General features: G+C 32.4%; 1 protein-coding gene across 1 annotated transcript in view; it reads left to right on the top strand.

The window, feature by feature from the left end:
- The first annotated feature begins 5,575 nt into the window (after window positions 1–5,575).
- The window catches only part of LOC134692269 (uncharacterized), a 67,177-nt gene continuing 53,336 nt past the window's right edge, over window positions 5,576–19,416 (top strand). The window contains exons 1-6 of the mRNA XM_063552719.1: window positions 5,576–5,612; window positions 7,004–7,047; window positions 10,245–10,332; window positions 10,875–11,087; window positions 14,820–14,991; window positions 19,248–19,345. Of these exons, the coding sequence (XP_063408789.1) occupies window positions 7,009–7,047; window positions 10,245–10,332; window positions 10,875–11,087; window positions 14,820–14,991; window positions 19,248–19,345 (610 nt within the window). The 5' untranslated portion in view covers window positions 5,576–5,612; window positions 7,004–7,008. The remainder of the gene's footprint in view (window positions 5,613–7,003; window positions 7,048–10,244; window positions 10,333–10,874; window positions 11,088–14,819; window positions 14,992–19,247; window positions 19,346–19,416) is intronic.

Here is a 19,416-nt window from a genome sequence, read left to right as displayed (position 1 = left end):
TTGCCGAATGACTGAAATGATAACAATTTGTAGTCGGTAGCTCAAGTGTCGTTTTGAGTAATATATATCTATATTTGCATCTTCGACCTTAATGATAAGTTGTTAATAAATGCGATATCATAAGTGATTTGAATGATTTTTAGTTTATTCAGGCACATCCAATCACTCATTTTGATTTTCTGTCGAATTTTTTGTTTACATTAAAACGTGTCAGTTTAAATTTCGGATGCGTTAAACGTAAATATAGATACAAGGACCACTTTATTGAAATTAATATCCTGCATAGCGATATGATTCTACGAGCTATATGGTATGTCTCATAATTACTTAACATATAATTTGTAATTAGACAACATATTCGACAAGACAAGACAATGCAGTACAACTTAGGTAAACGTTTGGTGCTGAAAGAGGACACATGTAGCAAATATACATTAACAATTCCATAAATATACATTTACAAACAAGACACATGTACACTATCAATAAATTAGTAATATTATACACATGAAATAATAATATTGAAATATATATATATAAACCATACTTGTGTGATTTGTAACATGGGGAAAAAGTCATTTCAATACTACATATTTAAATGACATATGTGAAAGAGATAACAAAATGACACTGATTGGTCAAGAAAATCCTGCACTCGGAGGTGGTCTTCAGCTGGCCCCTAAACAACATTGTGTAATTCATGTATTTCAGTAAAAATGGACGACACACTGAACTCCTAAACATTGTTTACATTATCAAACATGATATGAATTATGAACATATGTTTTCTAAATGTCTAAAGGACATATGTGACAGAGGGTTACTGATCGCATAAAACCTATCAAACAATGAATACTGAGTTGGAATCATCTTTTAAAGAAATTAAAAACGCATACAAACTATCGTTGACAGTTATGGAATATCTATAACACAGATGACGACGGATTTGTATAATTAACAGTGACTGTTATCCTTTCCTCATTTCCGCGCATGTGATCTACCTACTAAAAATTAGCCGTATCACCAGTGCTGTACTGACATGAACAACACTACATATACCAAATATTTATCATATGTTAAATTTCTGATGTTATGTTTTGTAGTATGTTGGGTTTCTCTTTCGACCATGCCGTTGTATTTCTTTTCGACTAATGAGTTTGAAAAATATGCGTTAATAGTGAAATAAATAACACATATAAATCATTTATAAGTTAACTGCGTTACTCGCTCAATCTACATCGTCAACAATCAGATCAAACATCGATGAAGCTGCGTTGCGTTAAAAAAGTATTTTACTCTTAAAAAAAAGCCCGCATCAACATAACTACATTGTATGTTGGATAGCTATCTATAAAAGAACTGAAATAATTAACATAGAATACATAGAAATTGCCACAATTAAACATGTATTATATTTCTTCTTCTATCAAAGATAGTTTCAATTTATGTTTTTTGCTGTCTTCTCTTACATTAAACATTTCCAAAAGCGTTTTATTCTTTTACATATACGTGATATAAGCTCTACATCACATTTATCTCAAATAAACTATTATTGACAAGAGACAAGGAAACACAAAGATACAATTGAGAGTCACATATGACTATTAATGGTTAAACATGATAAAACAGTAGAATTTTCTTATTATAGATTATGCATTTTGAAATTGACAATTGTGTACTGATCCTGGATGGATTAAACAACTATGTTGTAAGGACATTTGCTCTGCTTTATACTTTGTATTCTGCTGATAATTGGGTATATAATATCAGATACATTTTAACTTTATGAAATCATATTAAATGCGAACCTGTATTATCTTCGTTCTTAAAACAAAATGTAAACAAAAAATGTGAATTCACCCTTAAATTCCTAAATCACTTCTGTAACTATGATTTATCTATAATATTTCGTTCAGCTTATCACCCGGATTTATTCTGTCTGATATAATTCATTTCGTATTGGCTTTGATCATATATGTTCAACTGATGTGTGGTGATCCCATATTATCATCATATTGTTTTATCTTTAAATATTCTTGTACTATAGATGGCATAATAGTTCTATGTTTCATATTTCAGATTCTGATCCACAGTATGTGAAAGGTTTAATAATCAGATACCTTCGTATGATCTTAAAAATTAGATTGAGGATATGTCAAAGAGATAAGAACCAAACCAAAGAGGAGACAACTTCCGAATTCCACCAATTGGTCTTCAACGCAGCGAGAAAAATCCCGCCCTCGGAAGTGGTCTTCAGCTGGCCCCTAAATAAAATTGTGTACTATTTCAGTGAACATTGACGTCACACTTAACTTTAAAACATTGTTTTCATTATACATTACAGAAACATATTCATGGTTTCAAGGTGACAGTAAACGTGTAATTAGATAATCCATTATGTCAAATTCGAGGTAAAAGTCCAAGAGGTACGACGGAGGGTTTCGTATCTGTCGTTTGTTAAATTGCGAGGATATATAAATTGAATTCAATCAGAAAAAATTGGATGGTTAATGGGAGGAACATCATTAACATATCAGCATAAAAACTACATTATCTTGCTCCTTTGATCCAATTTTTTATCTGAAGGAGCTCCGATCCTTTATAGCTTGATGTGTGGTGTAAGCCAATGGACTGTGTTGAAGAACGTAATTTGATTTATAAAGGTTAACTTTGTACACATTGTTGAGTAGATGAAAATTTGTCTCATTGTCACCATAAATAACCACATCTTCTTATTTCTATCATATGCAAATAAACTTAGTTTTCCCGCCTGAATGGTTTTACACTAGTATTTTTGGGGCTCTGTATACCTTGACCTCTAATGATTTACATTTATAAATTGTCATTTGAATGAAAAATTGTCTATTAGACCTGATATTAAATTTATGTTATCTATTAACAAGTACTTTTGTCGATTCATTTAATTTACTGGTTACCAATTTTCGTGCATAAAGGAAAACTTGTATGTTCGTGGATATTTAATTTCGTGTTTTTGCCGAAGTCTGCATACAAGTCTTTAGAAAATTTGTTATTCGTTAAACATTTTATTTTTTTGGTTTACCTGAATCAACGAAATAAAAGAAAATTGGTATTTAGCGAAAAATAATGAATCCACAGTATTAATAAAGGAAAGAGCGTAATGAAACTTTCGCCATTTCAGGCGAAGTTGTTTTCCGTATACTGAGAAGTTATTATTTCTAATTATTGACAGGTGCCTTAATTTGTCGAATTTGAAGCCGATACCAATAGTAAACAAGTATGTCTATTTGTTATCATAATGAGTTCCTCCGCTTTCGAAGCACTCTCGTCCCACCGGTATGAAAGCCCTTAATTTCAATGAAACTTTGAAAGAAAAAAACATATAAATTAAAATACAAAACCAAAAAAGGTATTTACACTCTTCATAACAGTATTGTCAAAAATACATGTAAACATTTAATACTATTTAACTTATTATTGCAAGTTTATCAGAATCTGGACTAAATTAAGAAGGAGTAGATAAATTTAGGCACGTAGCCGTAATGTCGGAGATTTGTTCCAATAATGAAAAAAATAAATATAACAAATAGCAGGTCTGGGTATATGCATCCATTTATATCTCGAATCGCGTTTTCCTCTTTTCAATTCTACTAAACGTAAATTGTATGCATTTAAAAACTCATTGTAGATGATAGTTACTAGTGTGAGATACGACTAAGTAGTTTATTTTTCTACTACGGAAATTGATTCTTAACGAAATTATACATTATTTATTTGATACTTAGTAGCAAAAAAAATTGTATGTGTATTACAATCATTGACAAGCGTGCGGTATCAGCCATCCGTGATGATATCTATATCAATATTGTTGCAAAGGCTTTGTATTAGAATAGTTGATGATGTTTTAAATAGAAAAAAAAAATAAACAAAGATTGTTTAAACAAGGCTTAACAATTGGTATAAGTTATGTACCAATACTCTAGCCGACTAGAGCCATTTTTATCTCTGTTTCGAAAGATATGTAGCTGAAAGAAACACACGTAAGTACATTTGTCCATAACACACTAAACCTAGCGCCAGCATAACATCATACAGATATATGTTCCGTAAAAGTCAAAAACATAATGTCTAGTGTATATTTTTATTAATTCTAATCAAAAACAAAAAGAAATTGTGTTCGAAGTTGCAAATTTACGTAACCACAACATCATGGTACCCTCACTATCAAAAACAAAACAAAACAAAACGTGTACGGTATTGACGAAACAATATACTAAAGACAATACGGACGGTAGAGTAATATGAATAATATTTCTCCTACTATCATTGTTATTATCTTGTATAATTTATATCAACATTATGACCATTATTTGAAAATACCTTGCATCGTATTCCGTCAAAACCATAATCAAACATGTCAGCATATCTTGCTGAAATAGTTTAATACTGATAGATATAACTTACCTAAACTAATTCTAACATTACTCAAAGTTACTAGTGTGAAACCATTTAAACGGGAAAACCAACGGTCTAATCTATATAAAAACGATAAACTAGAAACACAATCTAGGAGGTTCTGATTGTAGTTTTTTTTTATTTCTTCAGACCAATTTCCGTCGATTTGTTATTTTTTATTTGCAATTAAGGAAGGTCAAGAATTTGTGTTTTACGTCTGTACTTATCCCCTCCCCATCTGTTATTTATTGATGTAACCCAATTGTGACCCATTATTCACGTTTTAGCACCCAACTTGACTCTTTTTTTGGTCTATTTATATGTGTCTTTTCAATGTTTTATTTTAGTTTTATTTGACACTTTTTGCGCCATTTTTTCAATTCTGGAAATCCCATCCAGAGCCTTATAAAGATATTTCAGAATTCTGCTTTCGACCAACGGGTTACATACTGATATGTCTGATATCAATATCATATCTGCATTGCTAATTAATAGCTGATGGCAACATAGCTTTATTTAGTACAGCAATAATTAATTAGTGTATTAAAAGGACTCGTTATATATGCACCTTGTCCTAATTTTCATAAAAAATATTACAGATTTCAATGAATGATTAATCAAGAAAATATTGAGATATTCTTATAAACAAAAATGGAAACATCTAGTTCATGTTATACCACAGTGTGATTCAAATGAAATGAAAAATGGATAGGCGTTGCTATCTTTACTGTAAGAGCAATTAACAGATTCAACAATAACTATTCTGATTACCCAAGTTGTATAAAACACTGACACAAGTCCATTTATATAGTTTATAGTTTTCCTTTTTGTAATATTTAAAAATTTGTGTTTGTCTTTTGCTTTTTTGTCTTTTTTCCTCTTTTGCCAGGTTGTTGTCCTTTTTTTCTTTTCGACATTTGAGTTTGGGCGTCTCTTTAGGAACTTTCGCATATTTTTTTTTAATTTTTATTAAATTAAAATACAATTTCTAGAATAGCATTGATTATGTTATTTTTAAACCTACTTTAAATAATCTTCAAATCTCATTTCTCGCAGACAGATATCATCATATTCAAATTATAGATATAGTATTTCCTTCTGTTTTCTACGAAAAGTATCAACACTAGCGATTGATTTAAACTATTTATTTTTTGCCTGACGATAGGGAAACAGATGTAGTAAGTAGCCATTTTAGAAAAATAACTTTACCATTTTTTAAATTATGTTACTTTTATTCATGTTTCTTACTCTCATTTATTTATTATTTGCAAATAACAAAAACTCGTCAAACATTTCAAATATAATTTGCTATATTATAATGCCTTATATTGCAAATGGATTTTAAGAAATGTTGATGAAAAAAAACAAATGATGACATAACAATGTACATTTTATCATGTGTATGCGTATCTCAAATGTCTAGGGTATACCCCTGTTATGCTTTTTACATTTGAACAGTAGTTTTTGTGATTGTAAACTAGCTTTTTATGTTATATCCTAATCTTTTTCAAAACAAAAGATTAACAGTGAAACGAATAGGTATAGATAAATTAATATGATGATGGTATTACACTTGCTGCAATAAAATTCTGCTATATCTCTGTATCACCGTTTCCCTTATACCATTTTTATCATGTTAATGGGACATCTGCAGAAACTGTTTCAAATGTAAACCTAACGTTTAGTAGGTCAGATGAAATTATAGCTGTCAAAAGTCTAGTAGTACCTTTCTGCATCAGTTTAAAGCCTAATCTAGGGTGGAGATCTTACGTATTTCACAACTATATTATGATGCATACCGAACATGAATTCACAGGTAGAACTTATATATGACAGTTCGAATACTTAACCACTGACATTATCCCTTCAATAACCGAAAACGCTGCAAAACACATATATAGATATAAGAAGATGAGGTATAATGGTCTACGAGACAACTATCTATCCTAGTCACAATTTGTAAGAGTAAATCATCGTTTGAAACATGACCTATCAATATTGAATTTTCGATTGTATTTTATTCCTTATAAAATAGACTACGTTCGAGACAACTTAACACTGGACGTTTTCAAAACTGTAATTGTTGTAGATAACTTTATAATGACCCCACAATGTGTTAGTATGGGTTATTACGTTACTGTTGCATTGTCACATACAGCTCAGTATCTTGACAAGCTTATGCCTTTGGCTTTCATAACCGTGACAATTGAGAAATATCGTATCAATGTATGAACCATTATTAGTATTTTCCGTTAGTTTCACTATAAGTGTGTTGCGATGCTGCTAGTAGTTTTGAAGGCCATTTGCTCGGTCCTTTTTTTTCATGGATGTGTTTATATAAGTCTAAGTATTGCTTATCTAAACTTAGTTTAGTTAATAAAATGCAAGGAATAAGATAAGGATAGCCACACATTTGAATCTGCAATACCCCTATTATACAACTGATCCAAATCCTCCTACAATATTGTCCACGGTGGGAAAGGTAGCCGACGGTTAATAGTGTCCTGATGCGAAGACGTGTTTATCAAATATAATGTATATTAGGTTAAAGTTGGATCTTTTATTTCAGACAATATGGCAACGGACCCTCCTGGATGTTCATTTGATTTGAAGGTAATTTAAAAATAAAAAAAACATTCTCCTTGTTTATAAGGTGCAGTGTTAATTGAGACGAAAGTCAGGAAATGGCACAATGAACTGACTAATAAGAATTATACTCATTTATATATTTCGATGTTACACGGGAAACTTCACACTACAATTTAAGACAACGGGACGATGGTTCAATCTCTTTTGTCAATTTTCTCATTTTTAGACGACGATGTTTCTTTGGGATCATTTTACGATGTTTATATTTCTCATTTAGTTCGTTACGCCCGTGTCTGTTGCGACGTTGTTGATTTAAGCAAACTTATCTATAAATGTGATCACCGAATTAGACTATTTATCAGATTTGTTATCACTTAAGCAACACGACGGGTGCAGGATTAACTTAACCTTCCGGAGCAACTGAGTTCACCCCTAGTTTTTTATAGGGTTGGTGTTGCTTATTCTTTAGTTTTCTATGTTGCGTCATGTGTACTACTGTTTGTCTGTTTGTCTTTTTCATTTTTAGCTATGACGTTGTCAGTTTATTTTTAAATTATGAGTTTGCCTGTTCCTCTTGTATATTTCGTCCCTCTTTTATCTATGTTTTATTGGTAAATTATTCTCGTTACTACAAATTACTTAAAACCTTTACTAAACTCTTCCGAAGACATAACGATGTGGTTTTGAAGTTTGAATGTACCTTATGTCAAACGGGATAGCACATTCGGGTTTACTTATCGATCCTGAAGAAAAAAATATTCTAAAATGTTACCAATTCAACATTGTATTTAGAATATTAGATATAGAATTTATTGATATTAATATTGAGTTTGTTATAAGTAGATTGATTTAAAGCAAACCAAATAGTATTGTTATATGCATATACACATTTATGGGTCTACAATCTGTCGATATATAATTCTTGGTATTGTACAAGGGCATTTTTTTCTCTGACTGTTTTTGACGTACGTATTAATACCACTTCCATTGGATGTTGAAGTTGTACTTATTGCTAATTTAGTATTAAATGCGTGTGGCTTTAATCTAGCTGTCAGTAATTGCGAGCGAGTATTCTCAAATCAGTACGTATGTGTATTTTTGTTATTGGAATATATAAGTACCCGGCCACGTCCACTCTGTATTTTTGTTAGAAGTAATCCTTTTTGTATCCATCTGATAAGTTAAGCATTTTTCAACTGATTTCCCTACTAATGTTGTACTGTAACACCTATGTCCAATGCTAGGGGGATGGTTATAATCCCACTAACTTGTTTGAACCTGTCACATTATCTCAGTATGTGATTGTCCAATGTCAGGAGCCTGTAAATTTATGGTTGCCATTTGCTGATGTGCAACATACTTGTGTTTGTTATTTTTTTTTGTAGATACATTAGGTCGTTAGTTTCCTCATTTGAATTGTTTTACATTCATTTTGTAATTTCGGGGTCTTTGATAGCTGACTAGGCGGTATGCGTTTTGCTAATTGTGGTAGGCCGTACGGTTGTATATAGATGTTAATTTCGTTAACTTAGGTGGAGAGTTGGCTCATTGGCAGCCATACCACATCTTCTTTAAAAAAAAAAAGAATTATACACATTTTGGATAATTGATTCCAGAGCAATGTCCATTATTTGTTTATTTTGTGAACAAGGAAATAAAGCTGTAAACTTATAATGGTATGAAAAAAGCAACGCAGACCGACTGGATATTCCACATAAGATGTTCACGCATTCATGTTTCTAGATTTAAGACTTAATGTGATCTAAACTTACAGACTTTTTGATTCTGCTAACGTATTAGGTTCATACTTAAATAACAAAAGGTACCAGGTTTTAAATTAAATACGCCAGACGCGCGTTTCGTTTTCACAAGACTTACCAGTGAAAAAAGTTCGAAAGTCAAAACTAGTACAAAGTTAAAGAGCATCGAGGACCAAAAGTTCAAAAATATTGTGGCTTATACGGCTGGAGTTTTCTGCATGGGATGAGAAAATTCTTATAAGTTAGAACAATTCATTATTTTTCAAACAATAACGTTTTATAAAATGACTATAAAATTGATAAACATGATAAAACCGAACTGGTGACTATACAACTACAGAATAAAAACGAATACATTACATAAAACAACCTAACCAGCATAAAGAAATTCACAGCCGAGTTAGCCAAAGCCATCAACGTACAAAGTGACGTCACATTTAAATTTTAATTTACAAAAAAATCCAAAAATAAGATGGAATTAGGATAGAATTCAAGATTAGATTTGTAATACTGATATAACATTTATTTAAAACAATGGCATTACAATACTTTGTATATCAAATTGTGGTGGTTATAAGATAATGAATTGTATTATCTAGATATGTCGGTGTTTCTTCTGAATCATACTGTAAACTAAATATATCGTACAAATGTCGTTGACCCAAACTAAAATCTAATAAATGAACTTGGTGATATTTATTTTTACCATAATAGTTATCAAAAGTACCAGGATTATACAAGAATACAACAGACATTAAAAAAACGATTTACAACTTCAAACGTTAAGACATTTGACAAAACTAAATATATGAATTTAGGATAGAAAAGTAACATGACACGTCTTATAGCAATGCGAATTCCCACTCCGCAAAACAGTCACAATCGGGAATAAATCACGTTCGGTAATTTAAAGATTAGACGAGGTAATGACAAACAACAAACTAACACATGTAAAAATGTCCTTAGTAGGTTTAGACAAAGACACATCGTATGAATCAACCAATTCGTGAAGGTGTCCGTAAAATTTACAGAGTGTCATTTTTAATCTTTTCTCCTCATAACTTTCTTGGAGCAGTTTCTGCATTAGGAGCACACTCCTGTATAATGTGAACATGCACGAGAATAACGTATTAATTGAGATATGTAAACACCATACGAAGGAGCAGAGGGTATGGTACTGCTGAGAAATGGTAAATTAATAATTGGGGAGTTGAAATCATCCCGTTTATCATAGATTTTCTGTCGAAGTCGTCTATCTGTGTCAACATTGAGAAAAAGATAAATGTATGAAGGAGTCCTTCTAGTATCAGTAGTATTCTGAATTTTAATAATTTAGTCAGTTATACCATACCAGACATACCATCGGCTTCATTATTCATATATATTGAATATACTCCTGAATTTTATTTCAACTTTTATTTTTAAGCTGTACAATGAAATATATATTTATCTTAACAACAGGAAATTCAGAACAATCCACGTGTAGATGAAAAGTTGTCAGTGTATTCGACCTTTCATGGTTACAACGTTAAAAAGGCATATGCTGGAGGTATGGAAATTGTATAAAAGAGTTCATTGTACATGCTAAGGGTGTTTCAATACCAATATGTACTCTGTACGTAGATGAAGATGTTCGTGTCGATTTATATAGATATGACAGCACCAGCTGGTTACACTACCTTTTTGTAAGATTTATAATGCTAATTATAAATCTTTTCATTACTTCAGATTGCATGTATGTCCTTACATGTCTTGTGGATACACGTTTAATTTTCAGAGGAACAGTATTATGTCAACCGACATTGTCGATCGGGTGACATAATAACAAAGAAACAGAAGAAAAGCAATATGTCACCCGACATTGTCGATCAGGTGACATAATAACAAAGAAACATAAGAAAAGCAAAATGTCACCCGACATTGTCGATCGAATCACATAATAAGAAAAATAACGTAGAATAACAATATGTCACCCAACTCCGTTGAGGGTGCCATAAAAAAGAATAGAACAATTACAATATGTCACCCGACCTCCGTCAGGGTGACATAACTATATGTCTTTCTTCACTTGCACACTCATATATTTTACAGAAAAAATAAAAGTTGGACTTCGAGTTGTGAGACCAAAAAGCTGGAAACCTGAAAGTGATAACAAATTTGACAATGGCAGAGAAATTGGAACTATAATAGATTTAACTGAATCAGGTCAGGTGAAAGTTCAATGGGACGCTGGTGGAAAGGATAAATTTGAGAAGGGAGATAATAACCAGTTTGATTTGCTTTTGTTTGATAATGCACAAATAGGTATGATAAGAATACTGCATTTTCCATTTTCTACAATTGTATAAAATTCCTTCTCGATTCTTAATTGATTGCTAGCTGCTTTTATTACCGTTTACTGGGATACATTAAGAACCCAAATTATAATACCAATTTTAGCAAATTCTTCAATATTGCTTAGCGGAGATGCAAAAATACGAGAAGTCTGTGGGCCGCATTGAATATTTTCATTATATTGCTAATATGTATCGTTCTACAAAACAAAAGCTATACTTTGGTTAGTTGATATCTGCTCTAATATTTCTGACAATATACACAGTGACTACTCAATATATATTCTTAGACTTTGTATAAAATTGTTAAACAAGCTCACTTGGTCAAAAACTCTCTGATTTTAATTTTTACTTAAAAACCAAGGCGGCCATTTAAAACGTGCGTAAACAGATGTTGGATATTTGTTTTTAGCCGTACCCCTTTTTTATTTACCAAAGACCGATATATTTTGGTTTGCTGTTTACTATGAATATACATATACTACCAATAATATAAACGGTCACTGATATAAAACATAGACGACACTCTATATATAATTAGTGTCCGTCGTGAATAGCAAACTATTGGAATTGATAGTTGATAGCAAATACACTTTACTTATGTATGATCAAAGTATAAAGAAAAACGCCTGACTTGTCCCAATGTACTTATGAAAATTTAACCCGACTTATCCAGTCGTTGTATTCTGACTCACTATTGGTTAACATTGATCGATGGAGGGCGCTGAATCATTTGAGTTTATTTTGGGTAATTTTAAAACAGTCATAAATGTTATACTATTGTTTCAGAAAAGGTAGAACGTTTTGAAACATTAAAACGTTTAATCCCGCTGCAAACGTTTGCATCTCTCCTAAATCAAGAATCTGGTGTACAGTAGTTGTCAATTGTTTATGTAAGGTATATGTGTTTCTCGTTTCTTGTTGTTTTATATAGATTATACCGTTGGTTTTCCCGTTTGGATGGTTTTACACGTCTAGATTTTTTGGGGCCCTTTATAGCTTGTTGTTCGATGTTAGCCAAGGCTCCGTGATGAAGGCCGTACATTGACCAACATGGTTTACTCTTATAAATTGTTATTTGGATGGAGATTTGTCTCATTGGCACTCATACAACATCTTCCTATATCTACTTAACGGATGTTTTTTATATGACTCAAAAGTCAGGGCGATGACGGAAACAATATCCTGACGCCTTAATTTTAGTTTTCCTCCAAAAATAATTCAAACTGAATAATGACGAGCAAGAATGATAAATGCCACAATGCATTGTACCTATAGGACACAGAGGTATAGTGATTAATGATTACGGAAAGAAGAGAAGCGACAAACTAAATGAGGTCTTTTCATTTAAAAGTATAGATTCCAAGAGAGTTAAACCTTCGAATCGCTATAAGCGTTTCATAGTCCTCCCTAGTCGAAAGTATTGTTTTAATATATTAGATGATAGCTTGTTTGCACCGCTTCAAACATGAAATAAATGAAACTGCTTATAGACCATGATAATTCTAAAAAAAAATGTGCTTCTAGAACAATCCATCAGTGCTTTTCCTTTTGAGAGCCATATTAACATGCCAATGGTAGGATTTGAATCTCGCAAAAATTACTAAGGCTCATTTCAGGGGTGGTCTAAGGGGCCCTGATCCCGAAATCCGGTGCTTAAAACATGAAATCCCGTGGTGCGTATGAAAATGAAAGTCATATCCCATAATTTAAAAAAAAATATTCCCGCATCCTGTAAAGATCAATCCCGAAATCCCGAGCTTAAAAGTAAGCGATCCCGACGTCCCAATAAGTCCTGCCTCCCTCTTATGTCTACTCTACTTTCATTATGGCCAAATCACTACTTCCTCTTTCCACAATAAATGTTGATGCCCCATTTATGGGAATTATGTTTTCTAGTCTGTACGTCCGTTCATTCGTTTGTCCGTCCTTCTGTCCGGCTTCAGGTTAAAATTTTCTCTTTCAACAATAAACTGTTATGCCCTAGTTATGGAAATTATGTTTTCAAGACTGTTCGACCGTTCGTTTGTTCGTCCGTCTGTCCCGCTTCAGGTTAAAGTTTTTGTCGAAGTAGTTTTTGATGAAATTGAAGTCCAACCAACTCAAATCTGAGTTAATATGTTCCCAATACAAATGGAAGTATTTAAAGACCTTATATGGCTATACAGCCTTTCATGGTCGGCCCTGGCGTTGCCTTTTTGGGCATTAAATGATTTATTTTGTTACCATGTGGTAATTAACATAATTTAGTATGATGTAAAAAAAAAATTTAAAGAGCAAAAAATCTGAATACATAAATGAATAAAAAATTGAATAATAAAAAAATAAATAAAGAATATAAAAATGAATATAATAAAATAGTATAAAAATAATTTTGTTCAAATAAAACATTGAATAAATAAATAAATAGATAAATAAATGACCAATTAATAAACACGGTGCCACCAGAAGTAGGAACAGGAGGAAAGCTAACAACAGTGTATGGCAGCAACGTTGTCCTGGTACACCAGCAATCAAGTAAAGAGCGGATAATTTTGATATGCAAAATTGTGTATGTGACTTTATGTGCCAAATATTTTGTATAAACCGAAATAAGCCTAAATTTGTGTATGTGACTTTTGCAAAAATAATTAGTGACTTGTGTTGTGTGTACTAAAAAAAAAGAAGAAAAATAAAATAAAATAAAATAAATAAAAAAACAAAGGGTGAACAATGTATGTACATTTTTACTGATTTGTTCTAGCCTACCGTAGTTGCAGGACTTTATAGTGCTAGTACACTGGAACACTATCCGCAGGACGAAAGCGCCCCACGCTAATTAAAACTGGGTTATCGCAAACCAGAATATGTTCCCTATGATATGATCTTTCTAATTTTAATGTCAAATTAGAGATTTTACCCCATTGCACGGTCCACTAAACATAGTAAATGATACTGCCAATGTGGCATCCGTATACTATGGACGCATTCTTGTTTCCACACGTTTTACCTATTTCAATATATATGCAATGTTATGATCCCTTAAATAGTAAATATATTTTCAAAAAAGTAGACAGAATACAGAGAGTCTCTGTATATTATAGAAGTATAATTGTAGTTTACAGGTGGATAATTAAACGCGAAAACATAATTGTCTCTAAAGAGGTATAATAGTTGTGGTTCTTGTGACCTAAAAACGATGATATGGAAAGCGCTCTGATTGGCTTATATATTTATCTTTCATTTTTGCAATCTATCATACGATTGGTTGTTCTTGTGCATGTTTATAACCGGAAGTCTTATCTATAACTAAAAGTCAGTCTGATAACGGAAACAATATCCGGCCACCTATTTTGTCGATTTTTTTCCAAAATTAACTCAATCTGATTAATCATAAAAATGGATGACAAATGCGACTATGCATGTTACCTAAGCGAAAGAACACACAGTTATGATGATTAATCTATTGTGGAATGAATAGAAGTGACAACCAAAATGAGGTCTTCTCGTTTAATAGTATAGATAAGAATGACACACTCGAACGGGATATAGACAGTCTTCTGACAATACTTGCAAGCACATATTAAAGACTTCTAAAGTTAAAACATGATAACAATAGGATATGATATATAGTCAAATTCTTACAATTGTTGTCTTGTGACAAATTTACACGTATTAATACTGATGTTACACAATCTGTTGTTTTATTTATTTTGCAATATAGGTGTCAAGCATACCTATGTTCAATGTGATGAATGCGACGTGTACCCATTACGTGGAATAAGATGGAAGTGTAAGATCTGTGTGGATTATAATCTTTGTACCGACTGCTACATGAATGATGAGCATGAGCTTTCACATATATTCAAAAGAATGCTCAGTACTGATTCTAAAGGGTTAGTTGATAATATCCCGAATTAACACATGATAGCATACGCATTTTAAAATAAGAAAAATAGCTACTTGTTAAAAAAAAAGAAGCAAAAGAAAACATCATACGACAGTAAATGGAAAAGACTAAAATAGAAACGGGCATTCATTTTATTTCAGAACTCATCTTTTGTTTCCAAAAAAAAAAGGTTACCTCCTACCAGAACTACAGACAAAATATAACATATGATCCAATGCATATAAGGAAATAACCATCACTTGAAGTTAACAAATCAAATCTTACCCCTTATTTAACCTGTGTACAAGCTTTAGTGTCCTTGTAACATCAAGTTTCCAAAGTATTCTATAGAAACCCAAAATTATAAAAAAAAAATATCGGTGGTTTGAAATACCAAAGCTATATATTTGTGACCCAGAAATGTTTTACTGCCATGAAATGGATGGAAATAGTTGTTCGTTTGCAACCGGATGTGACGTACAATGATTTGATGATATTACCCCTAAAGCAACATGATTCTCTTTAAGATCTTATTGGTAGTTTTGAGCGTTTCAGAAAGCTGACCTAGTCGCACCAGTTCTGTTGATTCAAGTGAGCAAACATTTTTTTTCAGTCAGTTATGTTATTTGGCTGTATGTTTACACAGTTCTGGTTGATGGGTGATAATTATTGGTATTGAACATTGATTAATATATATTCAGTTTTTGACAATGAGGATCAGTTCAAAACAAAACTTTACGATAAAAGAGATGATTTCAGCTTTCCAATTGTGAACTTTCCATTTCTAAGTAGCAAGATTCCAGCAGAAGTTCCAAATGGTGAAGTTGAAATCATGCCTTCGTAAATTTTACGGACGCCAATGGGAGATGGTTGACCGTTATGGAATAACAGTTTCACAAATGATATCGGATATGTTCCTCACGTCGTAACGACAATCCCCTTCCCTTTCATGAATGTGACCTACCGAATTAGACTATTTACCGGATTTATTATCACATAGGCAACACGACGGGTGCCACATGTGGAGCAGGATCTGCTTACCCTTCCTAAGCACCTGAGATCACCCCTAGGTTTTGGTGGGGTTCATGTTGTTTATTCTTTGGTTTTCTATGTAGTGTCATGTGTACTATTGTTTGTCTGTTTGTCTTATTCAATTTTAGACATGGTGTTGTCAGTTTGTTTTAGATTTATGAATTTGACTGTCCCTTTGGTAACTTTCGTCCCTCTTTTAGATTACTTGAGCTGTGTTTTGCGAAATATTTAGGCATTTTTGGTCCTCAATGCTCTTCAACTTCGTACTTAATTTGGCCTTTTTAACATTTGTTTTATTCGAGCGTCACTGATAAATCTTTTGTAGACGAAACCTGCATCTGGCGTAAATATTAAATTTCAATCCTGGCATCTATGATAAATTTATTTGAATTGTTCACCTACTTTTGCCCATATAACATGTATAACGGATCTATAAACAAGACGAATATGCGCTAGCTATAAAACAAGGTTTAAGCCATTTTTTTATAAATTTTCTGTTGACCAAATTTTAAATTTTTCCAAAAACTAAGGATTTTCATATCCCAGGCATAGATTACCTTAGCCGTATATGGCACAACTTTTTGGAATTTCGGATCCTCAATGCTCTTCAACTTGTTTGGCTTTATAAATCAGTTGATATGAGTGTCACTGATTATTCTTATGTAGACGTAACGCGCGTCTGGCGTACTAAATTATTATCCTGGTAACTTTGATAACTAATTTAGCAACAATTAAAGTTAATTGCTACCTTAGTTTGCTATTAAATAAGCATAAAAATGTACATCGTTATTAAATGTAATATCAGTATTTAGTTTAAATATAATCTTAAATCAATCCTAATTCTATCTTATTCATTCAAATGTGACGTCTTTTTAACAAAATTATGATCTGTTTTACATATCCAAATTTGACGTAATTTTTTTTTCTTCATTTTTTACAATTTCAAATATTGGCGTTGAGGTTTCAACTTATTCGGATGTGTCTATTTTTTTGGTGTTGCATTGTGTCGGGTTAAATAATGTATTTCGGTTGTTTTTCTGTAATTAGATAATACTTCAGTTTTATCATATATCTTTCGTATAGTCATTTTATAAAATTAACTGTTTGCAAAAGTATAAATTATTCTAAATAATAGGGATGTTTTGGTATTTAACAGAAAACCCTGGCGTTTTTTGCACATCTTTTTTGAACGTTTTGTTTTCGATGCTGTTTAACTTTGTACTTGTTTCGGCTTTCAAACTTTTCTATGCGGGCGTCACTAGTAAGTCTTGTGTGGAAAAAATGCACTTCTGGCGTATTAAAATTTCAAACGTGTTGCCTTGTATTAGCTATTATTCGTGTGATTCTTTGTCAATTGTGTTCTCCTTTTTATTTATACTGTAGTCCTGTAATGTTGTGTTGTCATTTTAATGTTATGTTTTACATGTCCAGAAAAGAGAGAGGTTTGGCATGCCACAAAACCAGGTTTAAACCACCATTGTTTCCTTTAAAAATGTCCTTTACCAAGTCAGGAATATGGCCATTGTTATATTATAGTTCGTTTGTTTGTGTGTTACGTTTTAACGTTGTGTTACCGTTGTGTCGATTGTTTTCTATTATTTTTAAGTGTGAATTCACATTACTATAAGACGTGTCACGGTACTTATCTATCCAAAATTCATGTATTTGGTTTTGATGTTATATTTGTTATTATCATCAAATTTTGTGTAATGCTTAGTCCGTTTCTGTGTGTGTTACATTTTAATGTTGTGTCGTTGTTCTCCTTTTATATTTAATGTGTTTCCCTCAGTTTTAGTTTGTTTCCCCGATTTAGTTTTTTGTCCATGGATTTATGAGTTTTGATAAGCGGTATACTACTATTGCCTTTATTTCTGTGGAGCATTACTGTACCAAGTTTAGTAGTAGTAACATGTATATATTTCATTTGTTGGTTGATATTGTCTATCGGTTATTTTTGTCAGCTTTCTTTGACTTTATTTGATGGACTTTCTTTCAGAGTGACATACTTTTCTGATAAAACGCTTTTTATTCGTCTTTCCTTTCCAGTGAGAGTGTCTATCTAGCTATAAAACAAGATTTAATTCACCATGCACAAGTTGTATATATCTGCAGTATCAAGTCAGAAATATGACTTTTGCCTGCTGTTTTACTTTCGTTTGGAGTGTTTCAGCTTTTGATTTTTACATATGATAATGTACTTCCGATTAGGATTTTCTTAGCGTTTTGTATTTTTGTTATGTTACCTTTTGTTAGACAAACTTAACTGTATCCTTGGTATCTTCTTTTTATACTTAGTTGGTCAATTTCTCTTAAGCTGGGGTCACACATTCACGATTTTTACTACCGTCCTCGACAGGACCATTCCCGATTAAAATTTATCAAAAGTCTGATCAAGATCCTATGAATCGTGGATGGAAATTCAAACTTAAATCAAAATTTGTAAAAAAAATTAATTTGATCACGACAACAATCAGATAGTGTTCAGGAAGCGAGGATATTCAGCCGTTTCTAAGCGAAGTAGTCCCGATAATCCCGTTCTGAATCCGCTTCTAACCCGGGACTTTGACGTGGGTATCATTGATTAATTTCGTATTAATAACGGGACTGTTTCGGAACGGTTTCGGCAAAAAACGGTTCTCAATCGACAAGATCTGGATGCAATCTGGACTCAATCGGCAGAAAAACAGCTATGAAAAATTACTCCAGATTATTCCCGTTCCACAAGACACCGTCCAGAATACACAAGACATTGTTCGGAATTTGATCCGATACAGCAGAATCTGTCACGACATAGCTACGATTGTAATCCGACTAGAAAAATCGGCTGAGTTGTCCCGAATGTTACGGGACGAACTTAACTGTCGGGGTGCTTTGACGAACTATTCGGACCCTTCCCGACCCGTAAGAATCTGTTACGAACTAAAACGACTGCGTTCAGACAATGATAGGACATTCCAGATAATTGAGGATACTAATCCGACTTTTACACTTTTCGTGTCGTATTGCTGTCTGATCTCAAACGGGAGCAATAATCGGCAATGTGTGAACACCGCATTATATGTAACAGATATAATATAAAATTAGCAAATTATAAACCTTTGACATTTTTCTTTATCGAAAACAGGAATTAATGACTCTCCCATCCTTTTGTTCTGGATTTTGGCACAATAAATAATAACTTCGTTTGTATTCCATATACGGTTAAAGGTTATACTTTTAATTTCATTTTAGTGAACAAATGCCACCACGAGAAAATCAGGATTACACCCTTGCCGTGGGAATTCAACCAAATGCAATTGTTCACCTGTGTGGGGACACTAAACATAAAGGTAAACGATCGTCATTACGTAAAATCATCAAGTATCATAACATCCTAACAAACGTCACAATATTGACTAAA

The sequence above is a fragment of the Mytilus trossulus genome, chromosome 12 (assembly GCF_036588685.1).
Source record: "Mytilus trossulus isolate FHL-02 chromosome 12, PNRI_Mtr1.1.1.hap1, whole genome shotgun sequence".
NCBI classification, from domain to species: Eukaryota; Metazoa; Mollusca; class Bivalvia; order Mytilida; family Mytilidae; genus Mytilus; species Mytilus trossulus.
This window is presented reverse-complemented; position numbering and strand designations above follow the sequence as displayed.